Below are 24,737 nucleotides of genomic sequence, written 5' to 3'. Positions count from 1 at the left end.
AATAATGCAGAGACACATTCAGTGTTTTTTTTAAGTGGCAAGAATCACAGTGGCTCCCCAGATGTAATGACATGATTGGACAGGTCAGTCGGCCGTTTTCTAATGCCCTTGGTTAGTGTTAGTGCTGTTAAACACTGTTCTCGCAGGAGACATGTAGAGTTTACACTGATAACAATGGTGGATTTGTCATTTGAAAACCATCATTTTTGAAAAAGGACAAAAGCAATGTGTGGTCATGTGTGAACAAATCTCTATCTCTCCCATAGAGAACTACTGTAAAAGAAGCGGACTTAATGCAGCCAATACATTTGTGTCGATCAGACTTTAAATCACTTGGTCCAGTATCATTTGGAAAGTCAGGAAGACCAATTTGTGTTTGTGAGTGGAGGAGGTTGTTAGTGAGCATGCACTGAGGATCTGTTTATGGGCCAATGAGCAACTCGTTGCTACATGTGTATTGTCATGCTAAAAAGTGCTGCTACGTACAAAGTCCAAGTTCTGTATTGAAGACATGGACATAAAGAGATGGGAGTTTTTGTACAAAAGTGTAGAGCTAGTTATTCCTAACAGTATGATAAGAAAAATTTTAATCAGATTCATTTTATATTGTAACATTTTGCTGTTTGGCTGGTTTGCGTCGTACATTTTAGTGTATGCAGTGTGTTGTATTGTGTTTTTATGATGAATGTAAAACACACTGTCTATTTATTTAGAATATTGAAAAGTGGTTCCCTAATGATAGATGTCCTGCTTTTATAATTGTTCTCCTGCCCCCAAGACATTCTCTGCATGCCCCTGCTTGAAAGTTCTTCTTGCACACTACTGCTTGTTAGCCCGACATTACAGCTTTCATTAAAGCACATAGACATGCTGCTTAATCCAATTCTTATACTTTTACTTTTGTGGTTTTGGTTTCGACACCACCCTCAATACTCACTAAACCCCGTGCTCACAACTTCAGCATGTGGGAAAATCCAAACCCTGGAAGGCCCTGCTGTGCCTCAGGCTTTTTGTGCAGCTGAGGGGTTTAGCAAACATTGTCCACTTTGGACAACGAGTGAGCTGAAAAGGAAGTGCTGAGATGTCACACAGGTTAAGTAAGCACATTAAATGTAATTAGACTCATGTAATGAGCCAAGAAACACATAATAGAAAGTGGCAAGAAGTGATGGTACAATGTTCTCTCTGAATATGGATGAGCCACTAGCCTCAGCAAAAGACAGTACAAGTAAACAACCATTAATCTCTGTGAGTGTCTCCTTTATACGCTTTAACCTTTTTCATCTGGGCAAAGGCAACAGCTTGACCTCTGCTGACCTTCACCAAGCTGCTTTCAGCGGCTTCACTGCACAGCGCTAATAACCAGAGATATGCGCCTTACCCTAACAGCAGCCATTAAGCAGTGCAACCTAAGGACAGGGGTTAAATGAAAATGTTTTACTTAGGTTTGTGTTGTAATCGTTCAAGTTTTGAGCCAACGACAGCAGGGAAGAGGAGGAAGAGGAGGAGGGCGGCCCAAAAATAGCAGCACAGAGAAACAGCCCTGTCCAGGGGAGGTCAGTTTAGCACCAATGTTGCAGCCTGGCAGGCGCAGACGAGGCTGCAGGATCCACAGGGTTGGTCCCGGCTCCAGCTGTCAGGTGGACATGCTCACTAAACACCCACACATTTGCGTATGGCAGTCATTGTGAGGACACTCATTGACATAATGCATTCCCTAGCCCCCTACTGTGGTGTAGGTCACAGTAACCTACTCTGTATTGATTTTTAGTTTATCACATGTACTGTCTTACCGTAACCATCACAACTAACTGCATCACCCTAAACTTTACTCTAACAAAAACCTAACTCCAACCCTAAAACCTAGTTTTAACCCCCAAATTGCAAAATTGCACAACAGAGGGCTGCTGTGTATTGTGTACATGGTGTACACCACCCTGGGAGGTGTGAAGGAGAACACAGATAAAGTCTGTATGTGCAGAATCTAAATCTAGCTGAGTAGAAAGTCTGAAAGCAGAGGAATCCTACAATAACAACCAATGAAGTGTAATTTCATCACGCACACATCCTCAGCGACCGCACTGAACTAGCTCGGCCTCACCCGCCTTGTTGCCAGTAACTGTATGTCAAATGTGTCCCAGTGAAGTTAGAATAAACAGCAGTGGGCTCCTGCTTCACATTCAATCCACAACAAATGCCAGCGCGGCACCGCTGGGATCGTACATCTAAAGCACCGTTTTTTATCATGCTACCCAAAAATACAACAGCACGCAATAAAGAACTGAACTGCTGAGCTCGCAGAGCCCAGATCAACACATACACCCTAAATGCTGCTTTCTATTTTTCTACCCTGCAGTGCGGACTTGTCAGGAAGGACTTGGTCAGTGTGACGTCCCCTGGCCAGAGGAAAATGAAGAACGCCACACAATCACAGGACACCTTTGTCACACAGGGCTGTTTTGTAGACTTTCCACCTCCAGAACTCCCCAAAGCAGGCAGTGTGGTGGAGGACGGTGGTGGCCCCCAGCCATATCAATTGGAGCTGATTTGCTGTTTTACTTTCCCTTTCTATGGGATGACAGATGCTCAGTAAATAAAAGTCTGGATGACATGAAGAAACATGTCACCCAGTGGGGGCATGACGTGTTTTTATTGTTTCTGGACAACAGAGATGAACAGTGCAAGTGCAGACTGATGGTTTTAAAACAATTTATATTTCTGATATGACGATTTAGTGCATTGTGTCTCCTGGTATCTTTAGTGGTAATCATCTGGTTGTTTACCATGAGTGTGCTGACATCACGTGACAAATTCTGCATGCTGCTTCCCCCACCCGAGACTGTTCAAAACAGACAGACTATAAATTGAAAGGTTAAGTGACAGCAAAACAACCAAAAGCACAAATACAAGCAAACACTCACACATAATCAGACGCGGAGAAGAGAAGCAGCACAGACACACAAGTTAAAAGACTGAGAGAGTGTAAAGGCAGCTCGTAATCATATATTGATCATTTTATTCATTCTGTCAGGACACGTTTCTCCACTGTCCCAAAGTCTTACACAAAGAAGTCATTGTGACATGTCCAATTTGTTCTGACCAGAAAACAGGAAAAAAAGAAAACCCAGTATGTGATCGTAAAAACAGACACACATTCATAGACCGCTTGTGACGCTTCACGACGCCGACACCACGTCTGCTGACACTTGGTTGGTGTGTTTAGGGCCAATTTGATTTTTCCAATCAGCCATCAGGTCTCCCATAGATCTCCCACAACGTGCCACTTACATCGTTTTCTTTCTTACTATAGAGTGACTTGTACCTGGAGGTGGCTGGGAGGGAATGATGGGGTTTTTTAGGGTACACTTAAAATGTAAAAGAGGTAAATGCCAAACAGAGTTTTCAGGAGAAAACTTCTGCCCCGTTGAGCAGAACTGGTTCTACAGTAAACGCTTGCATGCACGTTGACACAGGCACTGATCTTGACTTGGTGTCTCGCTCTGTGGGTCGTCAGTCAGGAGACAAGAGCATTCTGGGAACTTAAACCAGCCAGCAAAAAACAATACAAAACAAAAAACAGTCTGTCCATTCACATACCGCATGACCATACAGAAAGACAACTTTGGATGCACATATCTTCAATAAGTGAGGGGAATATGGGCCAGAAAAAAAAAACATCAAGCTCTGAATGAGCTTGACTGTGTCGTATGGGAATGATAAAAGTAACAAATATCTTAACACAGAAAAATAGTGGCTTTACTCCAGAACCGTCCAACGTTGTTTTACGATACATTATTCTCAATACAGGCTGACCATACTGTCCAGAACAGCTCAGCAAGCCAGTGCTGAGAACTCAGGGTAACATAAGAAAATCCAGAAATCAAAAGAAGCTCTCAGGTAGCTTCTTTTACATACAAACAGCGGTATACAAAATAAAAACTAAACAAACAAAAAAAACACCAAGAACAGCAAAACCAAGCACAAGTAGTGTGATCTATAATTAAGGCGAGTTAAAATATTGCAGAATAATTTGGCCCCTGTGTCTCCAACAGACTGCCACAACAGTCAGAGCTCCCCGACTCTTAATCGCTCCAAGGATCCAGAGAAGGGAAGGAAGGATGAATTCAAATGTGAAAACATAGAGAAAAGGCAAAATAAAAAAATAAAAAAGTGATCCTCTTTGGAGAGAGATTTTTATTTGGTTTCGTTTGGTCTCTTCCTCAGGAGCGTGTTAAAGGGAATAGTGAGGACCTCCTTTCTCAAAAGAATAATGTAGAAATAAGAAATGTGATTAACTGGTTTATCTTTTCAATGCAGGATGGAGTGGTGGAGGGGGAGGGAGGGGTGGGGTGAGGGGTGATCAGAAAATAGAAAACTGTTGTTTAATCAACAACCTGATATGACAGATGACAAAGCAGTGCCCTGTGGAAAGAGAGCGTGTCCACCTGAAACTCTCCAATTAAGAGCAGTTGGGCAGAGAAAGAAAAGCGGAAGAGGACAGGAAGTCAAGTTTCTGAGATACAAAGTGTTGCCGACCCTCCTGTGTTCTTTTTTTTTTTTTTTTTTTTTTTCTTGTTCTAGGGCTGAAGGTCATTTCAGGCAAAGACCCTCCCCTGCTAAGTGTCCCTCTGCTTCCCCGTTTGTTAAAAAGGCTGGGGGAAACTTGAAGTCCTGGGGTTGTCACTGACAGGCTGTCAGGCTGTTTCTGCAGCTCTGCACGAAGCTCTCACACCCCCCAGAAGGAGGAGGCGTGGCTGTTTGACTTAATACAGATGTCCAAGTTCACTGTCCTCCTCTCAGTGAAAGTGGGGGCTGTCATCCTGTTCGTACCAGTCTCTCCTACCGCCCTTGCCCCCCCCTCTCCTCTCTGGCCGCTCGTTTCAGACCCATTCCTGCATGGAGCGTTTGCAGTAGAGTATGTGGCGTGGCGTACCCTTCCTCTTGAACTGCACCACAGTGTAGACGAGCACCAGCAGGCACAGTGCCAGCACACAGGGGATGACGATGGCGATGGCTTTTACCGTGTTAGCCTCGTTGTCCAGCTCGATCACCACGTCCGAGTTGCCGTCGTCAGCCGGTGGGCGAGCAGGGTCGATGGGCTCACAGCCCATGAAGTCCTTGAGGATGGAGCGTGGGTAGCCCGGCTCCACTCGGAGGAACTGGTTGTTGAACTTCCAGTACTCCTTCCCCTTGTAGAAGTAGGTGAAACCTGAGATGGGGGAAAAAACCAAAAAAAGGAAATAGTTATGAAATGATCATGTTTTTATGTAAAATTATGTGTAAAGTAAAAAATAACTGTCTACAGTGACAAGACAACTTATGCGAACCTTTAAAAATTTCATGGTTTTTGCATTAATTTGTCATAAAATGTGATCTGATCTTCATCTAAATGAGTATATTTCTATATATATATATATTCTATATAGTGAAATGTGCTGTAACAGGGTAGATGTATATTGTAGGAGAAAAGTGTGAGACAAACAAGATTCTAAAAATTTCAATAGACAACAGACAATAATGAGTTGATTGACTTTGATTGATGCTGTTAGTCAGGGTGGATGTTCAGCTAACCTGCAAAGTTCAGAGTTTTTTCTCTCTAATTGAAACACTGAAGAAACTTTAACTTGGGAAAATAGGCTGAAGTGAAATCAAAGTGACAATAACCTGCTGGCATGGTACAACAAGGCCACCTCAAACAATATGAGGAACAGTGTCTGCTGCTCGGCTGCTGAGCCACTGTTTCCGTCGTCTGCCCCCTCAGGATTAATTATATCAGGCCGTAAAAGAGAAAACGCAGCCATCCAGGAGCCAAAGCCCACAGCTAATATCACACAACAGCACAACAAATGTCATTGAAAAACAAGCTGCTGTGGTGCATCGTCTTCAATCACTAATGAATGATTGTGCTTCCACAGTGGGTGGTGTCCGCCTCTGGAGGAATAGCGAGGGTTAGTTCACTTGGGAACACTCCGCGTTTGATTGTAATGGAAGCTCCTGGTGACAGAAGCTGCAATAATATTTTTTTAAATATGTTTTGACAATTAAGCTTTTTCAGAGAAGAAAATCTGTTCTCAGTTTCTTAAATGAGAGACTTTGATGCTTTAATCAGATGCTAAAATGACTTATAAAATGAAATGAATTTGGAAGACTCTAAATACAGATCTACAGTAAATACTTGTCCTTGGGCTGCAGAGAATTTGTCACAATTTTAAATACAAATTAAATAAAAAATATTATCAATTGTCAAGCAATGAACGCAGCTCCACAACACCCCTTATCCAGAGAAAATCTACCAGTGCATTAGAGAGTGAACACCTGAACCAAACAATAGCTGAGTGTCTGGTTTGGGTTTGAACAGAAATGTAGAATATTTATATTCATATTTGGGATTGGTTTGATCGAGTTAGGTCAAACTTCAGGCTAAATATCCATAACTGCAGTTCAAAGTATGCCTACAGCATGCAAACAAAGAGATGGCTGGAGTTCTCAAATGTCTGCTTCGTTTAACGATCAGATGAAACTGGTGTGTCAACTCAGTTTCTGAACTGCGTTGGGATCAGGTCAGGTGTTGACATGAAATACAATATCCTCGTAGGGTTTAGCTCCCACTCGCTGTGCAACCTGATCCCTGCTCTACTATGGATATATATCAATGAGTGCATGGTGACATAACATCGGAGAGTTTTAACATGACTTTTTCACTACTGGGGTTAAAAACTGGATATTAAAGGGTTGTCTCCATTTGTGTTGAAACCTAACTTTGCTGCCTTCTTCAAGCCACTGTCCCTTCAGTGCTTTCTGAGAAAATACCTGACACACTGGGTAACACTGAGCCTGACAGCCTGGCTGAACTCTCAGGCTCTCTTCTTCCTTACTGGCCCCCTTTTACACTTGGCTTCCTGTGATTTATTATTCATGCATACTGTTCTCTGGGAAAATGAGGGAGGAAACGCTCCGAACTACCAGTCAGATGTCGGGATGGGCCAGAGCTTCTCTGGCTACTTGTTAGGTGGAGATGTTTCTCGGTGAGGATGTGAAGAGGCACAGGAGAAAAGCTTTAAAAGATTCATCTGGGAAGGGGGGGATCAGACAGTCAAGGGTTTCCACAAAACAAAACTAAAATGAATTGCTGGATCTGTGGGGTCCCTTTGCACATGGTGTTCTATATTAATGTTATTACCACACCAACCGCCCAACTTACTGTAAGTTTTCTGTCTGTTAAACCTACACCTGTTCTAGGAAAGTCAGGGGACATCTGATAGCAGCAAACTCAATTAAAAATCCCTATCTCTGTGATAACGGCTTATTGTTGGTGTATATTGGTGTTTTTGATGCCCAGAGACTGTGTCTCCATACAACTCTCACAGCTCATTTGTGTAATTTGACATTCTGGGAAATATACTTATTAGCTTTCTTGCTGAGAGTAGATGAGAAGATCCTTTGATAGGGGGTGTTTAAAGTGCCCTGTAGAACCTGTAAATCCCTTACTGATTAACACATTGTATTATTATAGAGAGTAGTATTTTTACACAGATTCTTGGCAGCCATGAGCAGTGAGCAGTGACTTCCCAGAGAAACAAGCTACAAAACATAACTCGTTCTAAAGCCACCACAAGTTTTACTTTGCAGTTTGTGTACAGACAAAACATATGTGATACAGCCTGTTCATTATCAAGCTTTAGATGTACTATTGGTCTGATTGTAAGTTTTTATTCTAAGCACTAACTCCCTCCAAGTTCAGACATGAGTGGCATCCACATTCACATGTTAGAGGTGAGACAATGACATATGATCTGGAAAGACCAGGAGGGAAGTTATGTATGTGCTTGTGTGACAAAACACAACAATGTTGTGATGATCTCAAGGTAAACAGCAGAAATACAAAGTTCCCATTAAAAAATAATGAATGCATGTGAGTTCCTTTCCTGATGGTGTTCCCTATGTTCCTTCTAATGTTAAGAGCCTACACCTCCACATACAGCTGGTCCAAATCAGCTGTGCTGTTTGTGTTAATTGCAATGGTCAATGAATATCTATCTAACGTGTTTTGATTCTTACTAACACCAAATGTAAGGTGTTAATGTTAGACTTAGACTGTAGTTCACTTACTAGCATCAACTACACTTGTATTAACTGCACTACACTGCAGTTAAAAAAAATCTTTTTGGTGGCTCTGTTAACGCACTGGACAACACAGAGTTAGTGCTGCTCTGGAACCAGGCTTGCTGGCTAACAGCCAGTTCTTCAGCTATCGAAACTCTAAAAACTGGTTCAAAATTAGCAACCAGCTCCAAACCAAACCTCAAACCCGAGAGAACCAGAGAAAGCCACGTTGTTTTAGTGGAGCCCCTTGCTGAATACACTCTACATTCAAACTAAACGCGGAGTGAATGTGTGAATATGGTCTCACTTTCAGTGAGATGTGATCTTGTTGCTGAAGAGCAGTTATTTGGAAAAACAAACATAGGGGTGAGATACAAGAAGTGTGTTCCATGAGAGGCGTGGATTCTTAAAACCAGACCAGTTACAGTTTCAGCAAAATGTGTTTGTGTAGGCACTGAAACACCAGCCAAACGCCAACTCTCAACCAGAGTTTAGTATTCTGGTTTGCTGAAGAAAACAACTTCACTTTTCTGAAGTGGACAGGAGCTTTTGCCAAACTTTTGTCTAGCATTTGAAATGCAGTAAAAAAAAATTAAGCACAGAAGGATCCCGATGAAGGAACATACAGTCCCGTGGCTACCCTAAGAAAGGGAAGGGATGGGGGCTGAAAGGTGAGAGAGGCTGAGCTGTTGTGGGTTAGAGCCAGGTCAGCATCACCCTGGGGCCGATCCTCTGAAACGTGTTGCCTCACACACACTATCATCAGCTGCTGCATACTCAATTATGCCTGCTTATCTGGGTCACTGCTGTGAGTGCGCCACTTGACACACTGTCTCTGCGTGCAGCTAGCCCACTGAACAAATGCAGGCTGACACATATAAGAGTAGAAATACATGTGATGGACACAAACGCCTATTGTTCTCCTGGACATCAACCCATCCTTCATGCTCTGATTCATGTCCACTCCACCTGGCCTCACCGGCAGACTCACCCGGCTACAGATCTGGCAGCAGATCAATGGCACAGATGGCCAGAGCGATCAGCACCACCTGCCCTGCTTTTTTTCAGTTCTGGAGCTGCCCAAATCCACCTGGCACAATACAGCCAATAGGAAAAGCTTCTTCTCACTTCACACTATGAGTAGCCAATGGGTGAGCTCTTTGACAGCTTTAAATCCCACCTCTCCGCCCTTGCTGAGGGCAAACTGGCTTAAACCGGAATGAGTGCCCAGCGGTGGTCTTGTCCTTTCTGTTTTCCACAAGCCTGCTCCAACTGGGTCTTACAGCACACTGAGCGGGATGGACTGATCATGGAACAATTTGCTTGTGAAACAATAAAACACCAACAGAAAAAGACATAACTAAATAAACTGGCCTGTTTTTATCTTCATGTGCAATATAAAAACACTCCCCCTCCCACTATTTCCCTTGATACTGCATGTATGGAAGTGTGCCACACATTAATTCTCAGTGTAATAACTGGGGCAAATTTCAATCAATGCTACCCTGGTTTTCCTCCTGCACAGTGTGTGCCAGTGACCAGCTGAAATCAATGCTGTCTGGCACATAAACTGTGCTGTTATTGCCAAATAAGAATATTGGACAGGACAAATCGTACCATTGGCTTTATCGACGAAGGCCCCCTGTGGTGATTCAGGCACACCTCTCCACACTGTGATGGGCTTGGGATAGCCAGGGTCCATGGTTCTCATTTCCTCATTGTAACGCCAGTACCTAAACAGGAACAAATGATGAGCCACAGGAAGACAGAACGTGTACTGTATGTCTATGACGGCTGGAGTAAACAGGGTTGTAATTGACAACAGATGGCATTTTTATATTCATATCCAGAATCTTAATACCACATGCCAGGTTAAGGGAAATGCCTTTCACCAATGACCTGGGAAATACAGTAGAAACACAGTAGAAAAAAAAATTAACAATAATGTAATCAGTGGTCTCATGCAAGGTGAAACAACAAGAGGTGATGCTGTGTTCTACAGCACAATAATCAAAGCACCAAATGAGACCAGGCATGAGTTATTGTCATTCACTAGAAACTCACTTAAACCAATCCAATGTAGCCCTCAGCCTCATACAATGCCCTCTCAGTCCAATGGATACTATAAAACCTTAACATGAACACCTCACATGTAAATGTTTTTTTTTGTAGGGTTCACTGTTTTCTAAATAAATTCAAAAAGCTTTCTGGGCACTATTTTCAGTTTCAGTCTCTATGGCAGCTACAGATGATCTATAGAGCTCTATACATCATCCATGTTTTGAATCAATCTGTGCTCAATAGTGTTTAGTGTTCCACATGGTTGGTGATTTAATAAAGTCATGCACCATGACGAAAACTAAATGAAAAACCAGAACACAAACTGAACTGTGGCTTAAAAATCCAGTTTTGAACCATACTGTGGATTTGGAGAATCATTGTTAACAGGAGACATTCTTTGTTGGTTTTAGTCTTTTCATGGGTTTTGTTAACAATAAGAAACCAGAACATCCACAGTGTTTTCCTTCAGTGGTGAACTAGACTGTAAAAATGTTATGAGAACAGCACAGCGCAGATTGCTGAATGTTAGCAATGCTGGGGTGACATGATGATACAGGAGCTGTATGGGTATCTGTGGGTCTGTCATAGGTCTGTTGTGGCTGGTTGTAACAAGAAATGTTTGATATGCAGTGGGAGGACAGGTGCAGTTTTCAAATGATTGACCACATATATGAATAAATTACATTTTTAAAGGACATTGTTTGGACCCACCTGTCCCCTTTAAAGAAGTAGGTTTTGGCCACGTCCTCCCACCACACAGCCGTCTCGATGCTCTGGGCTGGCATGCCGTGACCAAAGTCGATGATGTCCTTGGGGTATCCAGCCTGCAACACTGTGTCCTTAAACACCCAGAACTGCTTTCCTGCACATGGAAGAAGAGGCAGAAAATAAATTAGAAGAAGGACAAGTTACAGCAGGGATTACGCTCCAGGAGTAAACACAGGAGAAGGGCAGGTTTACAAGGACAGATACAAAGCTTGGAACAAACAGCAGGCAATAACCTGTTGCCTTGTATTACTGTATTTCATATTGATGTTTCCCTTTATTTAAAATTAGACACAGATATGATTATTGGTTCTGCTGCTCTTGCTTACAGGTGCTCTACTAGTACTCTACAGGTACTTTTCAGTACTTGGAAAGTGAGCCAGTGACTGCTCAACTGAAATAAAAAGGAAACAGCAGGGACCAGGGGTCACGTTAGAAAGTTGCCTTGCCCCAGAAAGCTGACCATGTAGCTGAACACTATTTTAACATTTATATTTCAGCAACATTGTGATAATGTTGAAATATTAAGAAAAGATATCTTTTACAGTGTGTTTACTCCTGTCCACCTCTCTCTGTAACACCTCCTTCCTGTGAAGTAATTGGGTTAAACAGTTTTTTACACGGTGTGACCTCGGGGAGTGCTTTTCTTTGTCACCAGTGGTGGTGTAGGATGGACTGGGAGACAGTGGGCGAGGTGTGTGTCACACAAGAGAAAAAGAAAATGGTAAAGAAAGAAAAGGCAAAATAACAGATATGACTTTTCAATCTTGCTGATTTATGTCACACATTCTCTACTGAACGACTATGACTGTGATGCTATCTGGGACAGTTCTACAGTTATCTAGTGATCTCGGGAGCTGGATTCAACCTCGGTCTCTACAGAAACACAATGAGTCTGCAGAGTCAGTTTTAAGATGACACGCAATACTTTCTATAACAAATAGAGGAAATGGGTGTGAACACTGCACGGTAATATTTGCACGCATTCTCCTGCTTCATAAAAGGCCACATATCTGACATCTAACCCTAAAGAAGTGTTTACATTGCACTGCCAAGCTGAAGGGAGGGAGATTCATGGATCTGCAGGAGGAAGGAACAGTAGGACTGTAGGGTGTTGGCTCAATGTGCAGGTGGGAAGGGTTAGACCTGCAGCGGCCTTTTTTCGGGAAGGAAATTCCTGTAATTTCACCTTTCTCTTGCAGTACTTCACTCAATTTGGGTCACACTTCCTCTGGGCCTGACACACACACGCTCGCACACACACATTCATACATACAAATACACCACACCCTGAGAGGCTCCCAGTCCCTTAAAATGAGCTCAACTCCATTCATAGAAGATAAAAAAGCATCCTCAGTGGAGATCTTTGAAAGTTTTTTCTCTCCATCATTTCATTATAAGGGATTTCTCCATCTCCATGTACTAGTCAGACTCCCGCTTCACAGCTGAGAGAGTTCTTGTGTTGCAGCGGCCGCTGCGGCATCTGCTGCCCCGTGAAGACTAATCCAGAGTTTATGTTATATAGGATAAAGATTTGTTCCAAAAATAGACCTCTCCTCTTTGCATAGGCCACACACAAACATATACAGCCAACAGAGTAGGAGTTATTATGTACAATCACACACACACAGATCAGGGTTCCACACTCAGGGAACACTGCCTGACTCCTTCAGGGTTTGTGTATGACCTACATTTGTCAATGTGTTTCCTCAATATACTCTGACCTTCAACACACAGTTTATCAAACTGTCAAACTTTGACTTTCCACCAACATGAGGGTAACATGACTCATCATCACAGAAGGGGGAGGAGATGGAACGTTTTTAGAATTAGCTGTTTTATGTTTCTGAACACTGCTGTCCACATGGTAACAGTAATTATTCCAGTCGTGTACTGTAAACTAGATACATCTCATCCATTTCATACTAGACAACCTTGTGTCTGTTGCCATTTCATCTGTGATTTTTCCTGTGTTATCTGTATCTGTCCTGTGTGTGTGTGGATCTTAGAGTTACCCCAACATGAGCACATTTCTAGTCTCCTCAACAGTTAGACAGGGAACTCTGTGTTTACCAGTCTAATACATTTATTGTATCTTATTAAAATAATTCTACTGTGGTGGTCCAATTTTGAGTTTGGAAAACATCAAACAAATGACATTCAAATTTAAACCCTGAACCCTTTCAGAAGCGAAAATGAAATAAACACAAGCTTAAGACAAACAGGGTTTCCTTGTGAACAGGAACACATTATAGCTTCCAGGACCTTTTGAAAGTGTAGACAATAGCAGCTTAGATAAACTTCTCCTGTTATCACTCAGCAAGCGTGATGAGGACTGCCCCTGTTGGTTGATCATGTGAACTGAAGTACCTACTCAGGAGTGTATTTGTCTGTTTGTCTGTCCAGTAGGACCACGTTTTTTAAGGGGTATATGTATATGTTTATGGGTATATGTTTTCAATGTAAACTAAAATGTCTGTCTGTGTCAAACACAAACTGCAGAAATCATGCACTGAATCCATGTCCAATGTATATCAGTGGTGTCATCTTACTGGCCTGCTCTGTGATGCTTTAACAGCACTAAGCTAATGAGCGTCTCGGCCGTAACTTCAGCGCAAACTAGATTCCACAGCCTCCATTTATGCTTTTATATGATGATGAGAATCCATCAGACCAGGAGCTATTAGAGGATACTCAAGCTTCTGCTTGGATGAGGACCTTGAGTGCTGCTGCGTGTTGTTTTCTGACCGACTTTCTTCCTAATTTTGTATTCCAAATGGGGGAAGACAGAAGCCTTCTGGGAAATCAGCTGAGCGTGTTCAAATAAAAACAGCATTCTGTTAGGATGAGTTTTCTAAATCTGTGTGCCATCCAAGCCCAGGAAGCGAGCAGGGTGAAGACGGAGCTTGTGGCACACATGGGACCAGCAGTGTGCGTTTCCAGGAATTGTTTGGAGCTGAAAATAGAAATGGGTTTGAGTGATGATTTGTAGTTTTTATCCCAGCAGACTTTCCTTGCTTACCTACGCCTCCTTTCATCAACACTGCCTCTCTCTCTCTGTCGGGGGCGCATGTTGAAAAGACTGCTACTGTAAGTTTGTGTGCCGTTTCTTTTAAGTGGCTTTTCGGCTTTAGGCATAATTAGCTTTAAATCTCTGTCTTTTGCAGCCAGCTTAGTGTAGATTTGAATATGTAGACAAATCGTTTCAAATAGGTAGAGAAATCAAACTTGGGGATCATCAAACACTGACAGTATGTAGTGAAGCTTGTGCTGTGACTGCGATTTCTAGGCACTATGCTTGCTAATTATGTTTAGGCACTTCAACTAAAACATATTAATAGTTTTGGAAACTCCACACACCAGTTATTATTAAATGTCAGAATTGGTGGATTAAGGGGATTTTCCAACCAAGTGAGCAAAACACTGCTTTAATCTTCCACAGATTTATGCTGGAATCAGGCAGAGCTAGATATAAGATCTCTATTTGTTTCTGAGTACAGGCACATATAGAAAGTGTGTGTGGGAAACAAAAGGTTAGAGAAAAAAGTCTGGGCAGGAGTGGTGAAAAAGCAGCCCCTGCCTCAACCTTGAGCAAAACCCTTAACCCCAACTGGTGTAGTGGAGCTGCTCAGTGACCAGCAGGTCAGACTGTTGTACTGATTTTAGAAGTAAATACTACTAATAGAAGTAATATAGATGTAATAAATAACAGAAAAAAAACATAAAAAAAGGCATGTGCATACAATAGATAAATTCATGACAGCGACAGTGTTAGGATTTCGTCTAGATGAATATTAAACAAAACAATTGAGCTGGTGTAAACCAGAATGGTACAGACACACATATGGACTGGGGCTTGGTATGCATCAAAGCTGTACAAAGCCATGATGTTGGGGGTCGAGCATGCGTCCTTACCTTTGAAAAAGACAAACTTGCCCTCGCTGTTCTCATAGACAGCGTCTATCTTGGGAGGGAGGCCCCTCCAGAAAACACTGATGAGCATGGGGTATCCTGGCATCACTGAGTTATCTCTCACCCGCCAAAACCAGTGGTCCTGGGAGACAACAGAGATCATTGTTAGGAAGCAGAGAAAAGCATAATCAAGCATGCACATGATTTCCAGTTTCACCTCATCACTTGTTGTGGCACAGTGAGGGTAGCTGCATGAAGTTAACCAGAAAACTAAAACTGTTACCAGGAGATTATTACATTATTACATAATGTGTCTGCACCTTTTGTCAGGTATATTAACCACAGTTCCCTCAGCAGTCTGCAAAAAAGTGGCACAGCAATATAGTCAAGTACAAACAACAATATTTCCCTCTGAAATGTAGTAGAGTAAAAATAAAAAGTAGTCCAACATAAAGTGCAAATAACGCTCATTTGTTATTAAAGATATGCAGTGCTATCACTACACATATTAGTAAATCTACTTAGTTACAATCCTGGTCTTTTAACGGTTGGTTTTACAACAGCAGTAGTCAGGAGCAGGAGCAAGAACAAAGAAAAAGATGAGAGAAAATGTTAACAAAACTCGAGTGACAGTGTTATAAAAAAACAAAACAAAACAAATAAACAACAACAACAACAAGGAAAACGAAACAAAGGGACACAGCCCAAAGCTCAAAAGACAAAGATCATGTTAAAAAGAAAGGTCAGGCAACTTTAGTAGTGTGGAGATATTCTGGTTAATTAAAGTCTGACCGAAAGGTGCCGTGCACTTATGTCTTTCTATAAAGACAGGTAATACCATTCATATTATTTTTACCATGTGTAGCAGTTATGGTGCTGTGGAGCCACATTTCAGGTAATAATTCTTCCAAAATGCTAATCTTAAGTAATTTAACTTGCACGAGATTCTTTAAATTGAAGATGTTTCCTGGTTCAGGTGATTTCCTAGTTCCTTGTTTGTTAAATTTCTAGTCTGTATGTTAGAAAATCAATAAATGACAAAGTAGGTGAGCAGCATTAGTTTGCTTAAAAACTTGCTAAATACTACAACTTAGTAGTATTTAGTTAATACTTAACTGCTTGCTAAATGTTGCATTTTTAATTACTTAAAAGTTTATTGACACCAAACAGCATGCTGCTCTGAGCCAGGAAAAAATTTATAATCAATTCTGCATATTGTAACACAGTTGGCAGTGAAAACCGGTAAATTAAGGCCAACTCTGACAACAAGGCCTCGTAGTGATGATCGACTCCGGCTGCTGCTTTGACAGCTGTGGTGCCTTTAAGATTCACATATACGTTCTCAGGTTGCCTGGAAAGCATGTGCAATTGTTGCTATGCATGTAGAACCTGAAGAACATACTGGGAAAGCCATCAAATGATGGGGGCAAAGTGATAGCCAGGAGCTTTATGAGAAGCCAAGAGTCTCTGATTTCCTTCAGGGGGGAAATGTGAGTGCAGCCAAGTGGAAGGTGTGTCTTTTTGATGTTGGATGAAACTTGATGACAGAGAGAGCCAGGGGGAGACCCAGCTGTGAAAGCCATTAGGACCCAGCGAGAGGTCCCACCCTTCGGCAATGAACGGCCAATTGCACCTCCTGAACACATTGGGCACTGGGGCCAAAAAGCCTGACCTCGTAGAGAGGGATGCAGAGGCAGAGAGAAGGGAGACAACACATCATCACACGCTGCCTCATTCACAGTGAAAGCTAAATAAACAGCCCATTTATCAAACACTCTCTACACTGCACTCTATCTCTCTGTCTAATCCAATTATTTCTGTGGGACTCTCTACTCTCCCTGGATTCTTCCTCCTCTCTCCTTTTATTTCACCTTGTCTCTTATCCTAGTTTCTCCTCACTGTCTCCCTCGCTCGTGCTATACCTACTACCTCCATAGATTTCTTTTGTTCAGCATTTTCTTGTGAACACAACCCAGCCCTGTAATTGAAAACAGATCAAACTGTGAAATTCAACCCATTTGAATCCTTTTAACTTTATACAAGAGAAAATGTTTGCTCGCCCGCCCTACTGTCCCATTGCCATTTTGAAAATAAAGCTTCAGTAAGGAGACTGGACTTGTAGAACATTTCAGACAGGCCTCAGTAATAACAGCAACATCTAGAATAATCACAAGTTTAGTCTTAGCACAAGTTGAAAATGTTGATTATGTTCCCTGAAAGGTAGTGCGCTAATTGTCATGCATACTGTTCCACTGTGCGTGATAATACATTTACACTAATAAGGCTGATTTACCACAGGCTCTCTATATGAATGTAAATTCTAGACTGCTCAACAGCATTAACAAACTTGTCTGCACCCATGAGGAAACTTTATGAAGACGAATTCAAACTAACCTGCAAATGACTCAGGCTCAGTTAATAGTTAATACTGTACAACAACTCTGAAAAAGGCCTGACTTGACAACCTTTTGATTCAGAGTAGATCCAGTAAATGATGCAAACCACTTTGCCTTTCTGAATTCATATTTAAATAAATAGGTATTTGTATATAGATGAAACAACAAATTACAAAGAGTGTTCTGCTGTTATAACTGACAACATTTAAGTTCATCGCAGGTTTACTAAACAAACATACCAAATGTAAAATCTCTAGTGATGTAAAATGGCCATGATAAGACACTAAATAGCCACAGAGAGAGACGCAAAACAACAACCACACTTAACCAGAACGAAATGCAAAATAACCACAAAGAGTAAGAGAAAAAAAAGAGAAATCAGGGATACATAACAACAACACAGACAAGATAACCACAGAAAACAACCACTTAAAGATGCTCAAAATCCATCCATTACAGAGGAAATGAAGGAAAATTGATATGTATTTTTTGTTGGGGTTAACACTGACATTTCAATTAAAACCTCGCCAGCAGCAACAACCAGATTCGTGATTCCTGTGTGAGCGTCTGCTGCTGCCATGTGTTTTACTAAGGAGGTGAGAATGTGACACAGTGTTAAGATGACTGCATTGCTGACCTCTCACTCAGTTAATGTGACGCACAGAGAATGCAGGTGTTAATAATTCAGGGGGATGAGGATCAGGATTGAAGCCTGAGATGCCAGAATTTCCAAGAACCGGTTCAACTTTTCAACCTGCAGGTGTTTTTATTCTGATCTGGAAGTTTTTCAGTTCATCCATGTGGCAACATTTTCCAATCCAATAAACATAAACACAGGGTTTTTAGAAAAAAATTGGTTTACAATTCAATTCAATTACGATCAAATGAAAACTTCAATGACAACAAAGCAAATTACTCACTGCTCTATTTGCTTTTTTATTTTCTGGCACTGGTTTGATTTAATAGTAAAAAAACAACTATATATGCAGGAAAGTGCAAACACATTTTCTCAAAAATATGACATCATCTAATAAAAGGTTAATAAAGGGAGAAATAAAAGAAAGTAGGTTAAAAAATGTAATCTGAAATACAAATAGAAACGTAACGTGAGACGGTTAGTGCTGTAACAAGTTCTAGAGAACAACTGGCCTAAACATGTGAGCCGTGTGATGAGGTCTTTCCAGAAAACAACTAAAGACTTGATCATGTTTGTGATGTCTGTGATTGATCATCTTCAGTGTTTCATTACAGTGATGAATGAGTTTGGGAGGTCCAGTAAATACTGTATCAAGATGAAAGCTGTATGCCTGATGTGCAGTATACTCTTTGGTTCCCTTATTTCACAGCCTGAGAGAAAAACAAGTATTTAAAGTAGGTTTATGTCATTATGGGAAATACTATATTTTACTTTTTTGAAGTTTTGGAAATGGAGCTGGTGGCTTTAAAAGTGCTGTGGAACACTCTCTGTTCCCAGCAACAGACACTAAGAAGAGCGGACATCTCACTGTTCGCTTGACCACTGTGTTCTCATTAAAGGATGTCGAAATCAAAGTGTCTTCAACATCGGCAGTCAAGTGGTCGATCCTGAACAGCAAGGGACCCTCCGGCGTCCCAGGACCCCCTGCTCTAAATCTGTCAAGACGGAAGGAAGGAAATGTCTCTCAGTGAGGGGCAAGACCCTTTGTGAGTGAATTTCGAAGGAGGGACACATGAGGGTGGCAGTTTCCTTTATTGAAACTGTCTCAGGATGAAAGCTGGCCAATTGGCCTGCTGAGGGAAGTGTGGTTATTATACTTGACTACAGGTAATGTTTGAGATGCTACATCCATATTTTACTACACTCCAAGCCTGAAGGGAAATAAATGGGCTCTTGGTAACTCCAATGGGGCTACTATTTGGTTTGTGAGTTCATAGAAAGGTGAACTTGAAGTGACTGCAGTCATAAAAGTGGTAGCTGTGTAATTTTAATGGTGACATTTACTGGTGACACTGGATCTACGTGGCTGTACACAGTGATCTGTGAACCCCAACTGACCCTCTGTCACCTTACTGCAAAGAAAAATGAGCAACCGTAAAACAGCCGCCTTAACAAGCATGACTCCCAGCCTGACTTGGGAGATTAATGCCACGTATAAATCACACAATTCTCAGCACTGCTGGGAAAATAATTGAGCTTAATGCTGGACTTTACCTTATTAAACTTAATCTGTTTTAAAAATGTGGCTCCCCCAGCTCTGACATCTGATGTCATTCTTTTACTTGATCAGTGGAATACGCTGACCCAGGAAAATACCAATGGAGCACACTGTTAGTTCTGACAGAGCACTGAAGGCTTGTTTGTAAAGCATAATGCAAACATCTGGAGCCAATTCAATCATTGGCTCATTCACAGAAGTGTAGCAAATAACATCCAATCGTATTCATTCAGGTGTTCAACATGTAGAGTACACTACTATCAAGTTGCATTAAGAAAAATGGAGGATCTAGTACTTTTGTTCAGCATGTCTCCTATCTGTGCGGAACACTTTTTTATGTGTCCTCCAGCCTTTTGGAAGCGTGATGCTTTGTGTGGTCATTAATGATTTACAGTATTACAGACAACAGCAACTGGCACTGATCATGATACATTTCTACGCCCTGCCACAATATGAAAAAAAAAACAAAATAAAAACATTTGCTTTCGTGATTCCTCAAAACTGCATATGGAAGAGCTTTCTCAGCAGCACGCTGATGAGCTGCACTCTGTGATCTCCAAAGTGGAGCATTAAAATATTTTGGAAACAATCATTTCTGTCTCTCTAGGGCAAAGATTTCCCCAAGTTTTCAACAGTTTTCTCTTACAGAAAAAGCACAAAGGTGCAGCAGCTGCTTAAGTGGTTATCATTGGAAAACAGAAAACAACATCTCAAGCTCAACATGCTTGAACTGGTCCTACTGGTCTACAATCACAAGTGGGTCAACATTTGTTCACAATGAATCAGGAAAAGCAGCTTTTACTGAATTGGTCTGAGTGTTCCCAGGGCCTTTGACCAGGTAAAACTCCTCAGTAGTCTACTTTACATTGCTGGACCACCTGTGGATCTCAGGGGCTGTGAGAATGCTGAGTTCTCCACTGTGACCTGGTATCACCTAGACTTGAAGTTTCCAAAATCAAGAGGGGATGAAGAGTATAGCCAAGCGGTGCAAAAAGGGCCTACAGCACCAAGTAACCAAGCAGACAGTCATTCAAAAGATCAAGCAAAGAAATGAGGCACACTGGTACAACAATCATTCCCATCATTCTGTTTCCAGACTTAAGCTTAATATGTGGAACCCAAAGGAAACATATCAAGCTCTGGACTAACACAAACATCATTCATTCTTCCAGATGTTATTTTAGTTAGTTTTACTTCTTTTACAGTTAAGCAGCTACCAGAAGAGAAGAAAGCATTAACACAATACCTCAGTCTTCTCTGAGAAAACTGGCAGAACAGTGTTAGAGAATCAAGAAATATTAGGGCCACCTGCTCCTCATGTGAAACACAATAATAGAGTGAATCCAAGTCAAACCCGGCATGCCTTATTGATTTCACTTTGCTAACCACACTTCATCAACTGGCTGAGATGTGGACCATGCTGAAGGGGAAGAAAATCATCGTCAGCAATGTTGCTGTTGCTTCTAATGCTGTGAACACAGTGGATTTACAACTGCACTTACATATGTTCTGCAACAAATCACCTCTCTCCTCCATCTATCTCTAACTTTGGAACAATGTGAGCTACAGTAATACCACTTATACAAGCCCACAAATATTCATCAAAACCGTTGAAGTGGTGAAGCCAAAAGCCAACTTCAGTGTGCTCATGCCCGCTCAAGTCAAGGTCAACAGGAAGGTTCACATTTTGTTTTACTTTTCTTGTCATATTATACAGAATTCTTCCACCCTATTCCACTCATACAGTACATATAGTGCATTGTACTACTTAACAACAGTACATTCATGTACCTGATTGCCGTGTTGCTAACAGAATAATTAAGATAATATTAATTTTCTGCATTTTATTTAAAATACAGGATTATTTGGGAAACTGTGTACGACTCTCCACTGTAATTTTCAACTTGTAGGATGCATGCAGTTCTTGTTTCCACAGGAGCCACCAAAGTTCCTTGGGGACTCACTCAACAAACAAAGGGGGCACTTACATTGACAAATTGCTGGGTTCTGACAATGCTGTAGTTCAGTAAGTGTGTTAAGCTGAACCTGTAGTTTACATACTGTGCTCTGATCGACACTAGGCATACAGAACCGACCATGTTTGTAATTAATTTCCACGCCTCACACAATCTATCGTCTCTATAATGTAATAAAAACATAAAGAATCGGGAAGTCAGATTTAGATTTAGTAATAAGTCCGACTAACCTTCACTTCCTAAAGTTCTCACAAGTTTGGCTGATCTTTTTTGTCTCAGTCCTAACTCTGAGTTAAGTAGAAATCTCATGATTCTCATTAGTGCATCAGACCAGGCTGATGTTCCAGGACTTATGACGGGTGACACCATGTGAAAGACACAGGGTTTGTATTTAGACTAGTGTGATAAGCAGATATTCTTTCCACTGCAGGACAGATATAGTGTGAGCGAAGTCTAATTATGGTTAATAAATCAAATAAAGTCAATTTCTATTCTGTAGTCTAAAGAATGCATTAGTTTAAGGGGGGTAGGGGGGGCAAAGGACAGAAAATGTTTTTTCTGCAGCACAAGTCTCTTACTTAACCACTGAACACTATCTATTAATATCCTCAGAAAAATATGGTCACACTCACATAAAGCATCAGAAACACTCCTTCTCTGTCTGTGGAGAACACAGGACAGCTTTGTGTTGCCCCAAGGTTTTTCCTTTGTTCCTTACTGTGTGTTGCCAAGGTCTTGTGCTCACAAGCTAAGACCAAGGATAATGATGCATGAAGCGACAAGTTTGCTTTTTTCTCCTGTAGTGAAATGAAAACTGAAAGCTGAATACTGTTTGTTGGCAGAAAAGAAAACTGTGTCACACTGTGCATGGTGTTTTACGCCTTAGTAAAATCTCCACTTTGCCAAAATTCTTGCTAAACTCTCTCAATGTGACCTGGAAAGTGCTTTTTAATGAAACAACACACAGGCACAACTTTGAAAATAACAGAAAAGAAGCCAACATATGTGGACAGACTCTTAGCACAGTGTCACACTTTTCCCTCCTAAAATAATGCAACTAACTTTTATACCAAGCTGTAAAACATTTAGCTCAACTCAACTTATTTATATTTCCTCCGTGTGACGTTTTTCCACACTACACTTATACTAAACATAAATCAGATTAGCAGAAAAACTCCCAACTTCTGTATATTTAGGTTCTCATCCAGGATTATGAAAACCATGCCATATTCAACTGTCAGTTGAAGCTCTCTGTTTCTCTCAACAGGGTGTTTTTACACTGGCCATTTCCCCTAGGCCAAATCAAGGGATGAGACATTCTTGTGTTGCCTTTATCATCCTTTGAAATGATATGACCACTAATGTCACACAGGAAAGGGCTCTCTTCAGGTAGATATTGGTTGGGAAACACGTTATAGAACTGTTTGGCCCGCAAACTGATTTCTGTGTTCTAACACAGTAGAACAGTTCCAGGGTTTGAAAGAAGTTCCTCCAAACACATAAAATGTAAAAATTCCCCAGGTTTGTTTTGATATGAAAAAATCCTTCACTTACCTTGAAGACAAACATCTCTTTCCTCAGTATGGCCAGGGTGTTGAAGCCTCCATCGCAGATGTTGGGTTTAGCATTGGGGTGGGACGGTCTGTCCCCAGGAGGCAGCCTGGGAGGTCGTGTTTGCCTGTCTGGCTTACGGGGGTCTGAAGGAGGATGGGAGCGAGGAGGGGGTGCCGTTGGTAAAGGCTTGGTGGGCTGAGGAATCTTATCGGGAGGCCCTGGAGGAAGTAAGAGAAAAACAGATGTATCATTTGCTAGCAGAACCTTCAAACCACATTTATGACTAGAGGTCTCAGGAGAGGTGATGCAAGTTGGACTAGAGTTCCAGTTCAGCACAAGTAACTGTGAACATACAGCAATGAATGCAGATCAGTGTGTGTGTCAAATATACTAAATGTGCACACTCCTTCAGCAGCTTTGTACAAATCCTCATTTACAATTAGCAGGTAGCAAAGTCACTACATGGATTATGAAGACATGGCCCTATATTGTTTATATGTATTTTCATTTTTTTCAAACTGTCCACATTTAATTGTTTGCTGACTCAGCAGAACAGTTTGCAGTGTACCCATGAATGGACAAGACAGACAACTCTCACTGGATTACTATGATATCGAGGAAAACTTTAAAACAGAGCAGTCAGGGAATTTCTCCAGTTAGAAGAATCATCTGAGCATTTAATTGAAAACAGTACGATCTTTAAATCTATCCTTATTTTTGAACGTAATGCAAGGAATGTTTTTTAGTTGGTGCAGTAACATATACACCAGTGAGTTCTTTTCACAACGCTGTGGGAAATGTATGAGAATTAAGGAGAACATTTGCTTTGGTTTTAAAAGCAAATTTCTTGACATAGGATTTCAGCTGCACAACAGTTTGGAGCCTCCTTAGTTTTCCACTTCTTCTCAGTCCATCCTAAACTAGCTCAGGCCCAGACAAGGCAAAGGTGTTTCTGGATCTTGTTTCTATTTACTTTTTTCTTTGCATAGTAGAAGTTTTCATGAGTCCATGCAGTGACTTCCACTACAGAACCCTGTCTGTTTTTAATGCGGTGCTGCCTGAGGGTCTGAGGATCGTAGCCATCATTAATTATACTGTAAACCACAGATGATGACATTTTATGTTGACAAATACCATTCTTACATTGTTATAGTATGCAGGTTGGTGGTGGTTAATGGGGATCCAAATAAACAAGCAACAAAAAGCTTCAAGCTTCAAACTGCAAACAGCGGAAACAACTAGTCTGACTCAAAATGTTACTCCTTTAACTGAGGCAAAGTACATGACAAATGAATGGCAAATTTGTGACAAGAAAATAATTCACAGATTTGCTAGCCCTAAGTTGTGGCCTTAAGGGTGTAGTAAGAAGACAGAGTACTTCACATGTGCAAAACTTCCACATACTCAGGGATGTAAGCATGCATATACAAATGATTTCATTTTTACTGTGCCAATTACAGCAAACCAAGCCACCTGAGCCAAAGCCAAGGGAGCCAAATGCTCAGGCAATGATTTATGGTGAAACTGGAACCACAATAGTAAAAGGAAGAGGGAAGAAGTGAATAGAAAATATGGCACCAAAGACTGACAACACAAGCCACAAAAGAGAAGACAGAAAAGCAAGATGAGTTCATGCAAGACGCAGTGAGCAGAGTCTGCCAAGTTTAGAGAATCAGTTCATCAAAACAATATATACAATATCCTAAGATGAATTAAACTGTAAAAAAAAAAAAAAAAAAAAGCGTAGGAATAAAAAAAAGTTTAAAAATGTATAT

General features: G+C 41.2%; 1 protein-coding gene across 2 annotated transcripts in view; it reads right to left on the bottom strand.

Annotated features, from left to right (window-relative positions):
- Positions 1-2,996: 2,996 nt before the first annotated feature.
- Positions 2,997-24,737, bottom strand: part of LOC113164290 (matrix metalloproteinase-16) — a 69,446-nt gene continuing 47,705 nt past the window's right edge. Inside the window, exons 7-11 of one of the 2 annotated variants that reach the window (XM_026363527.1) lie at positions 22,963-23,180; positions 14,845-14,983; positions 10,876-11,026; positions 9,721-9,836; positions 2,997-5,209 (exon numbers count right to left, since the gene is read on the bottom strand). In XM_026363527.1, coding sequence (XP_026219312.1) covers positions 4,881-5,209; positions 9,721-9,836; positions 10,876-11,026; positions 14,845-14,983; positions 22,963-23,180 — 953 coding nt within the window. In that variant the 3' untranslated portion in view covers positions 2,997-4,880. The remainder of the gene's footprint in view (positions 5,210-9,720; positions 9,837-10,875; positions 11,027-14,844; positions 14,984-22,962; positions 23,181-24,737) is intronic. The other variant, XM_026363528.1, reaches the window with a different exon arrangement.

This window comes from Anabas testudineus, chromosome 2 (genome assembly GCF_900324465.2).
Source record: "Anabas testudineus chromosome 2, fAnaTes1.2, whole genome shotgun sequence".
Classification (NCBI taxonomy): domain Eukaryota; kingdom Metazoa; phylum Chordata; class Actinopteri; order Anabantiformes; family Anabantidae; genus Anabas; species Anabas testudineus.
The sequence above is the reverse complement of the archived record's forward strand: the minus strand, read 5'-3'. Positions and strand labels throughout refer to the sequence as shown.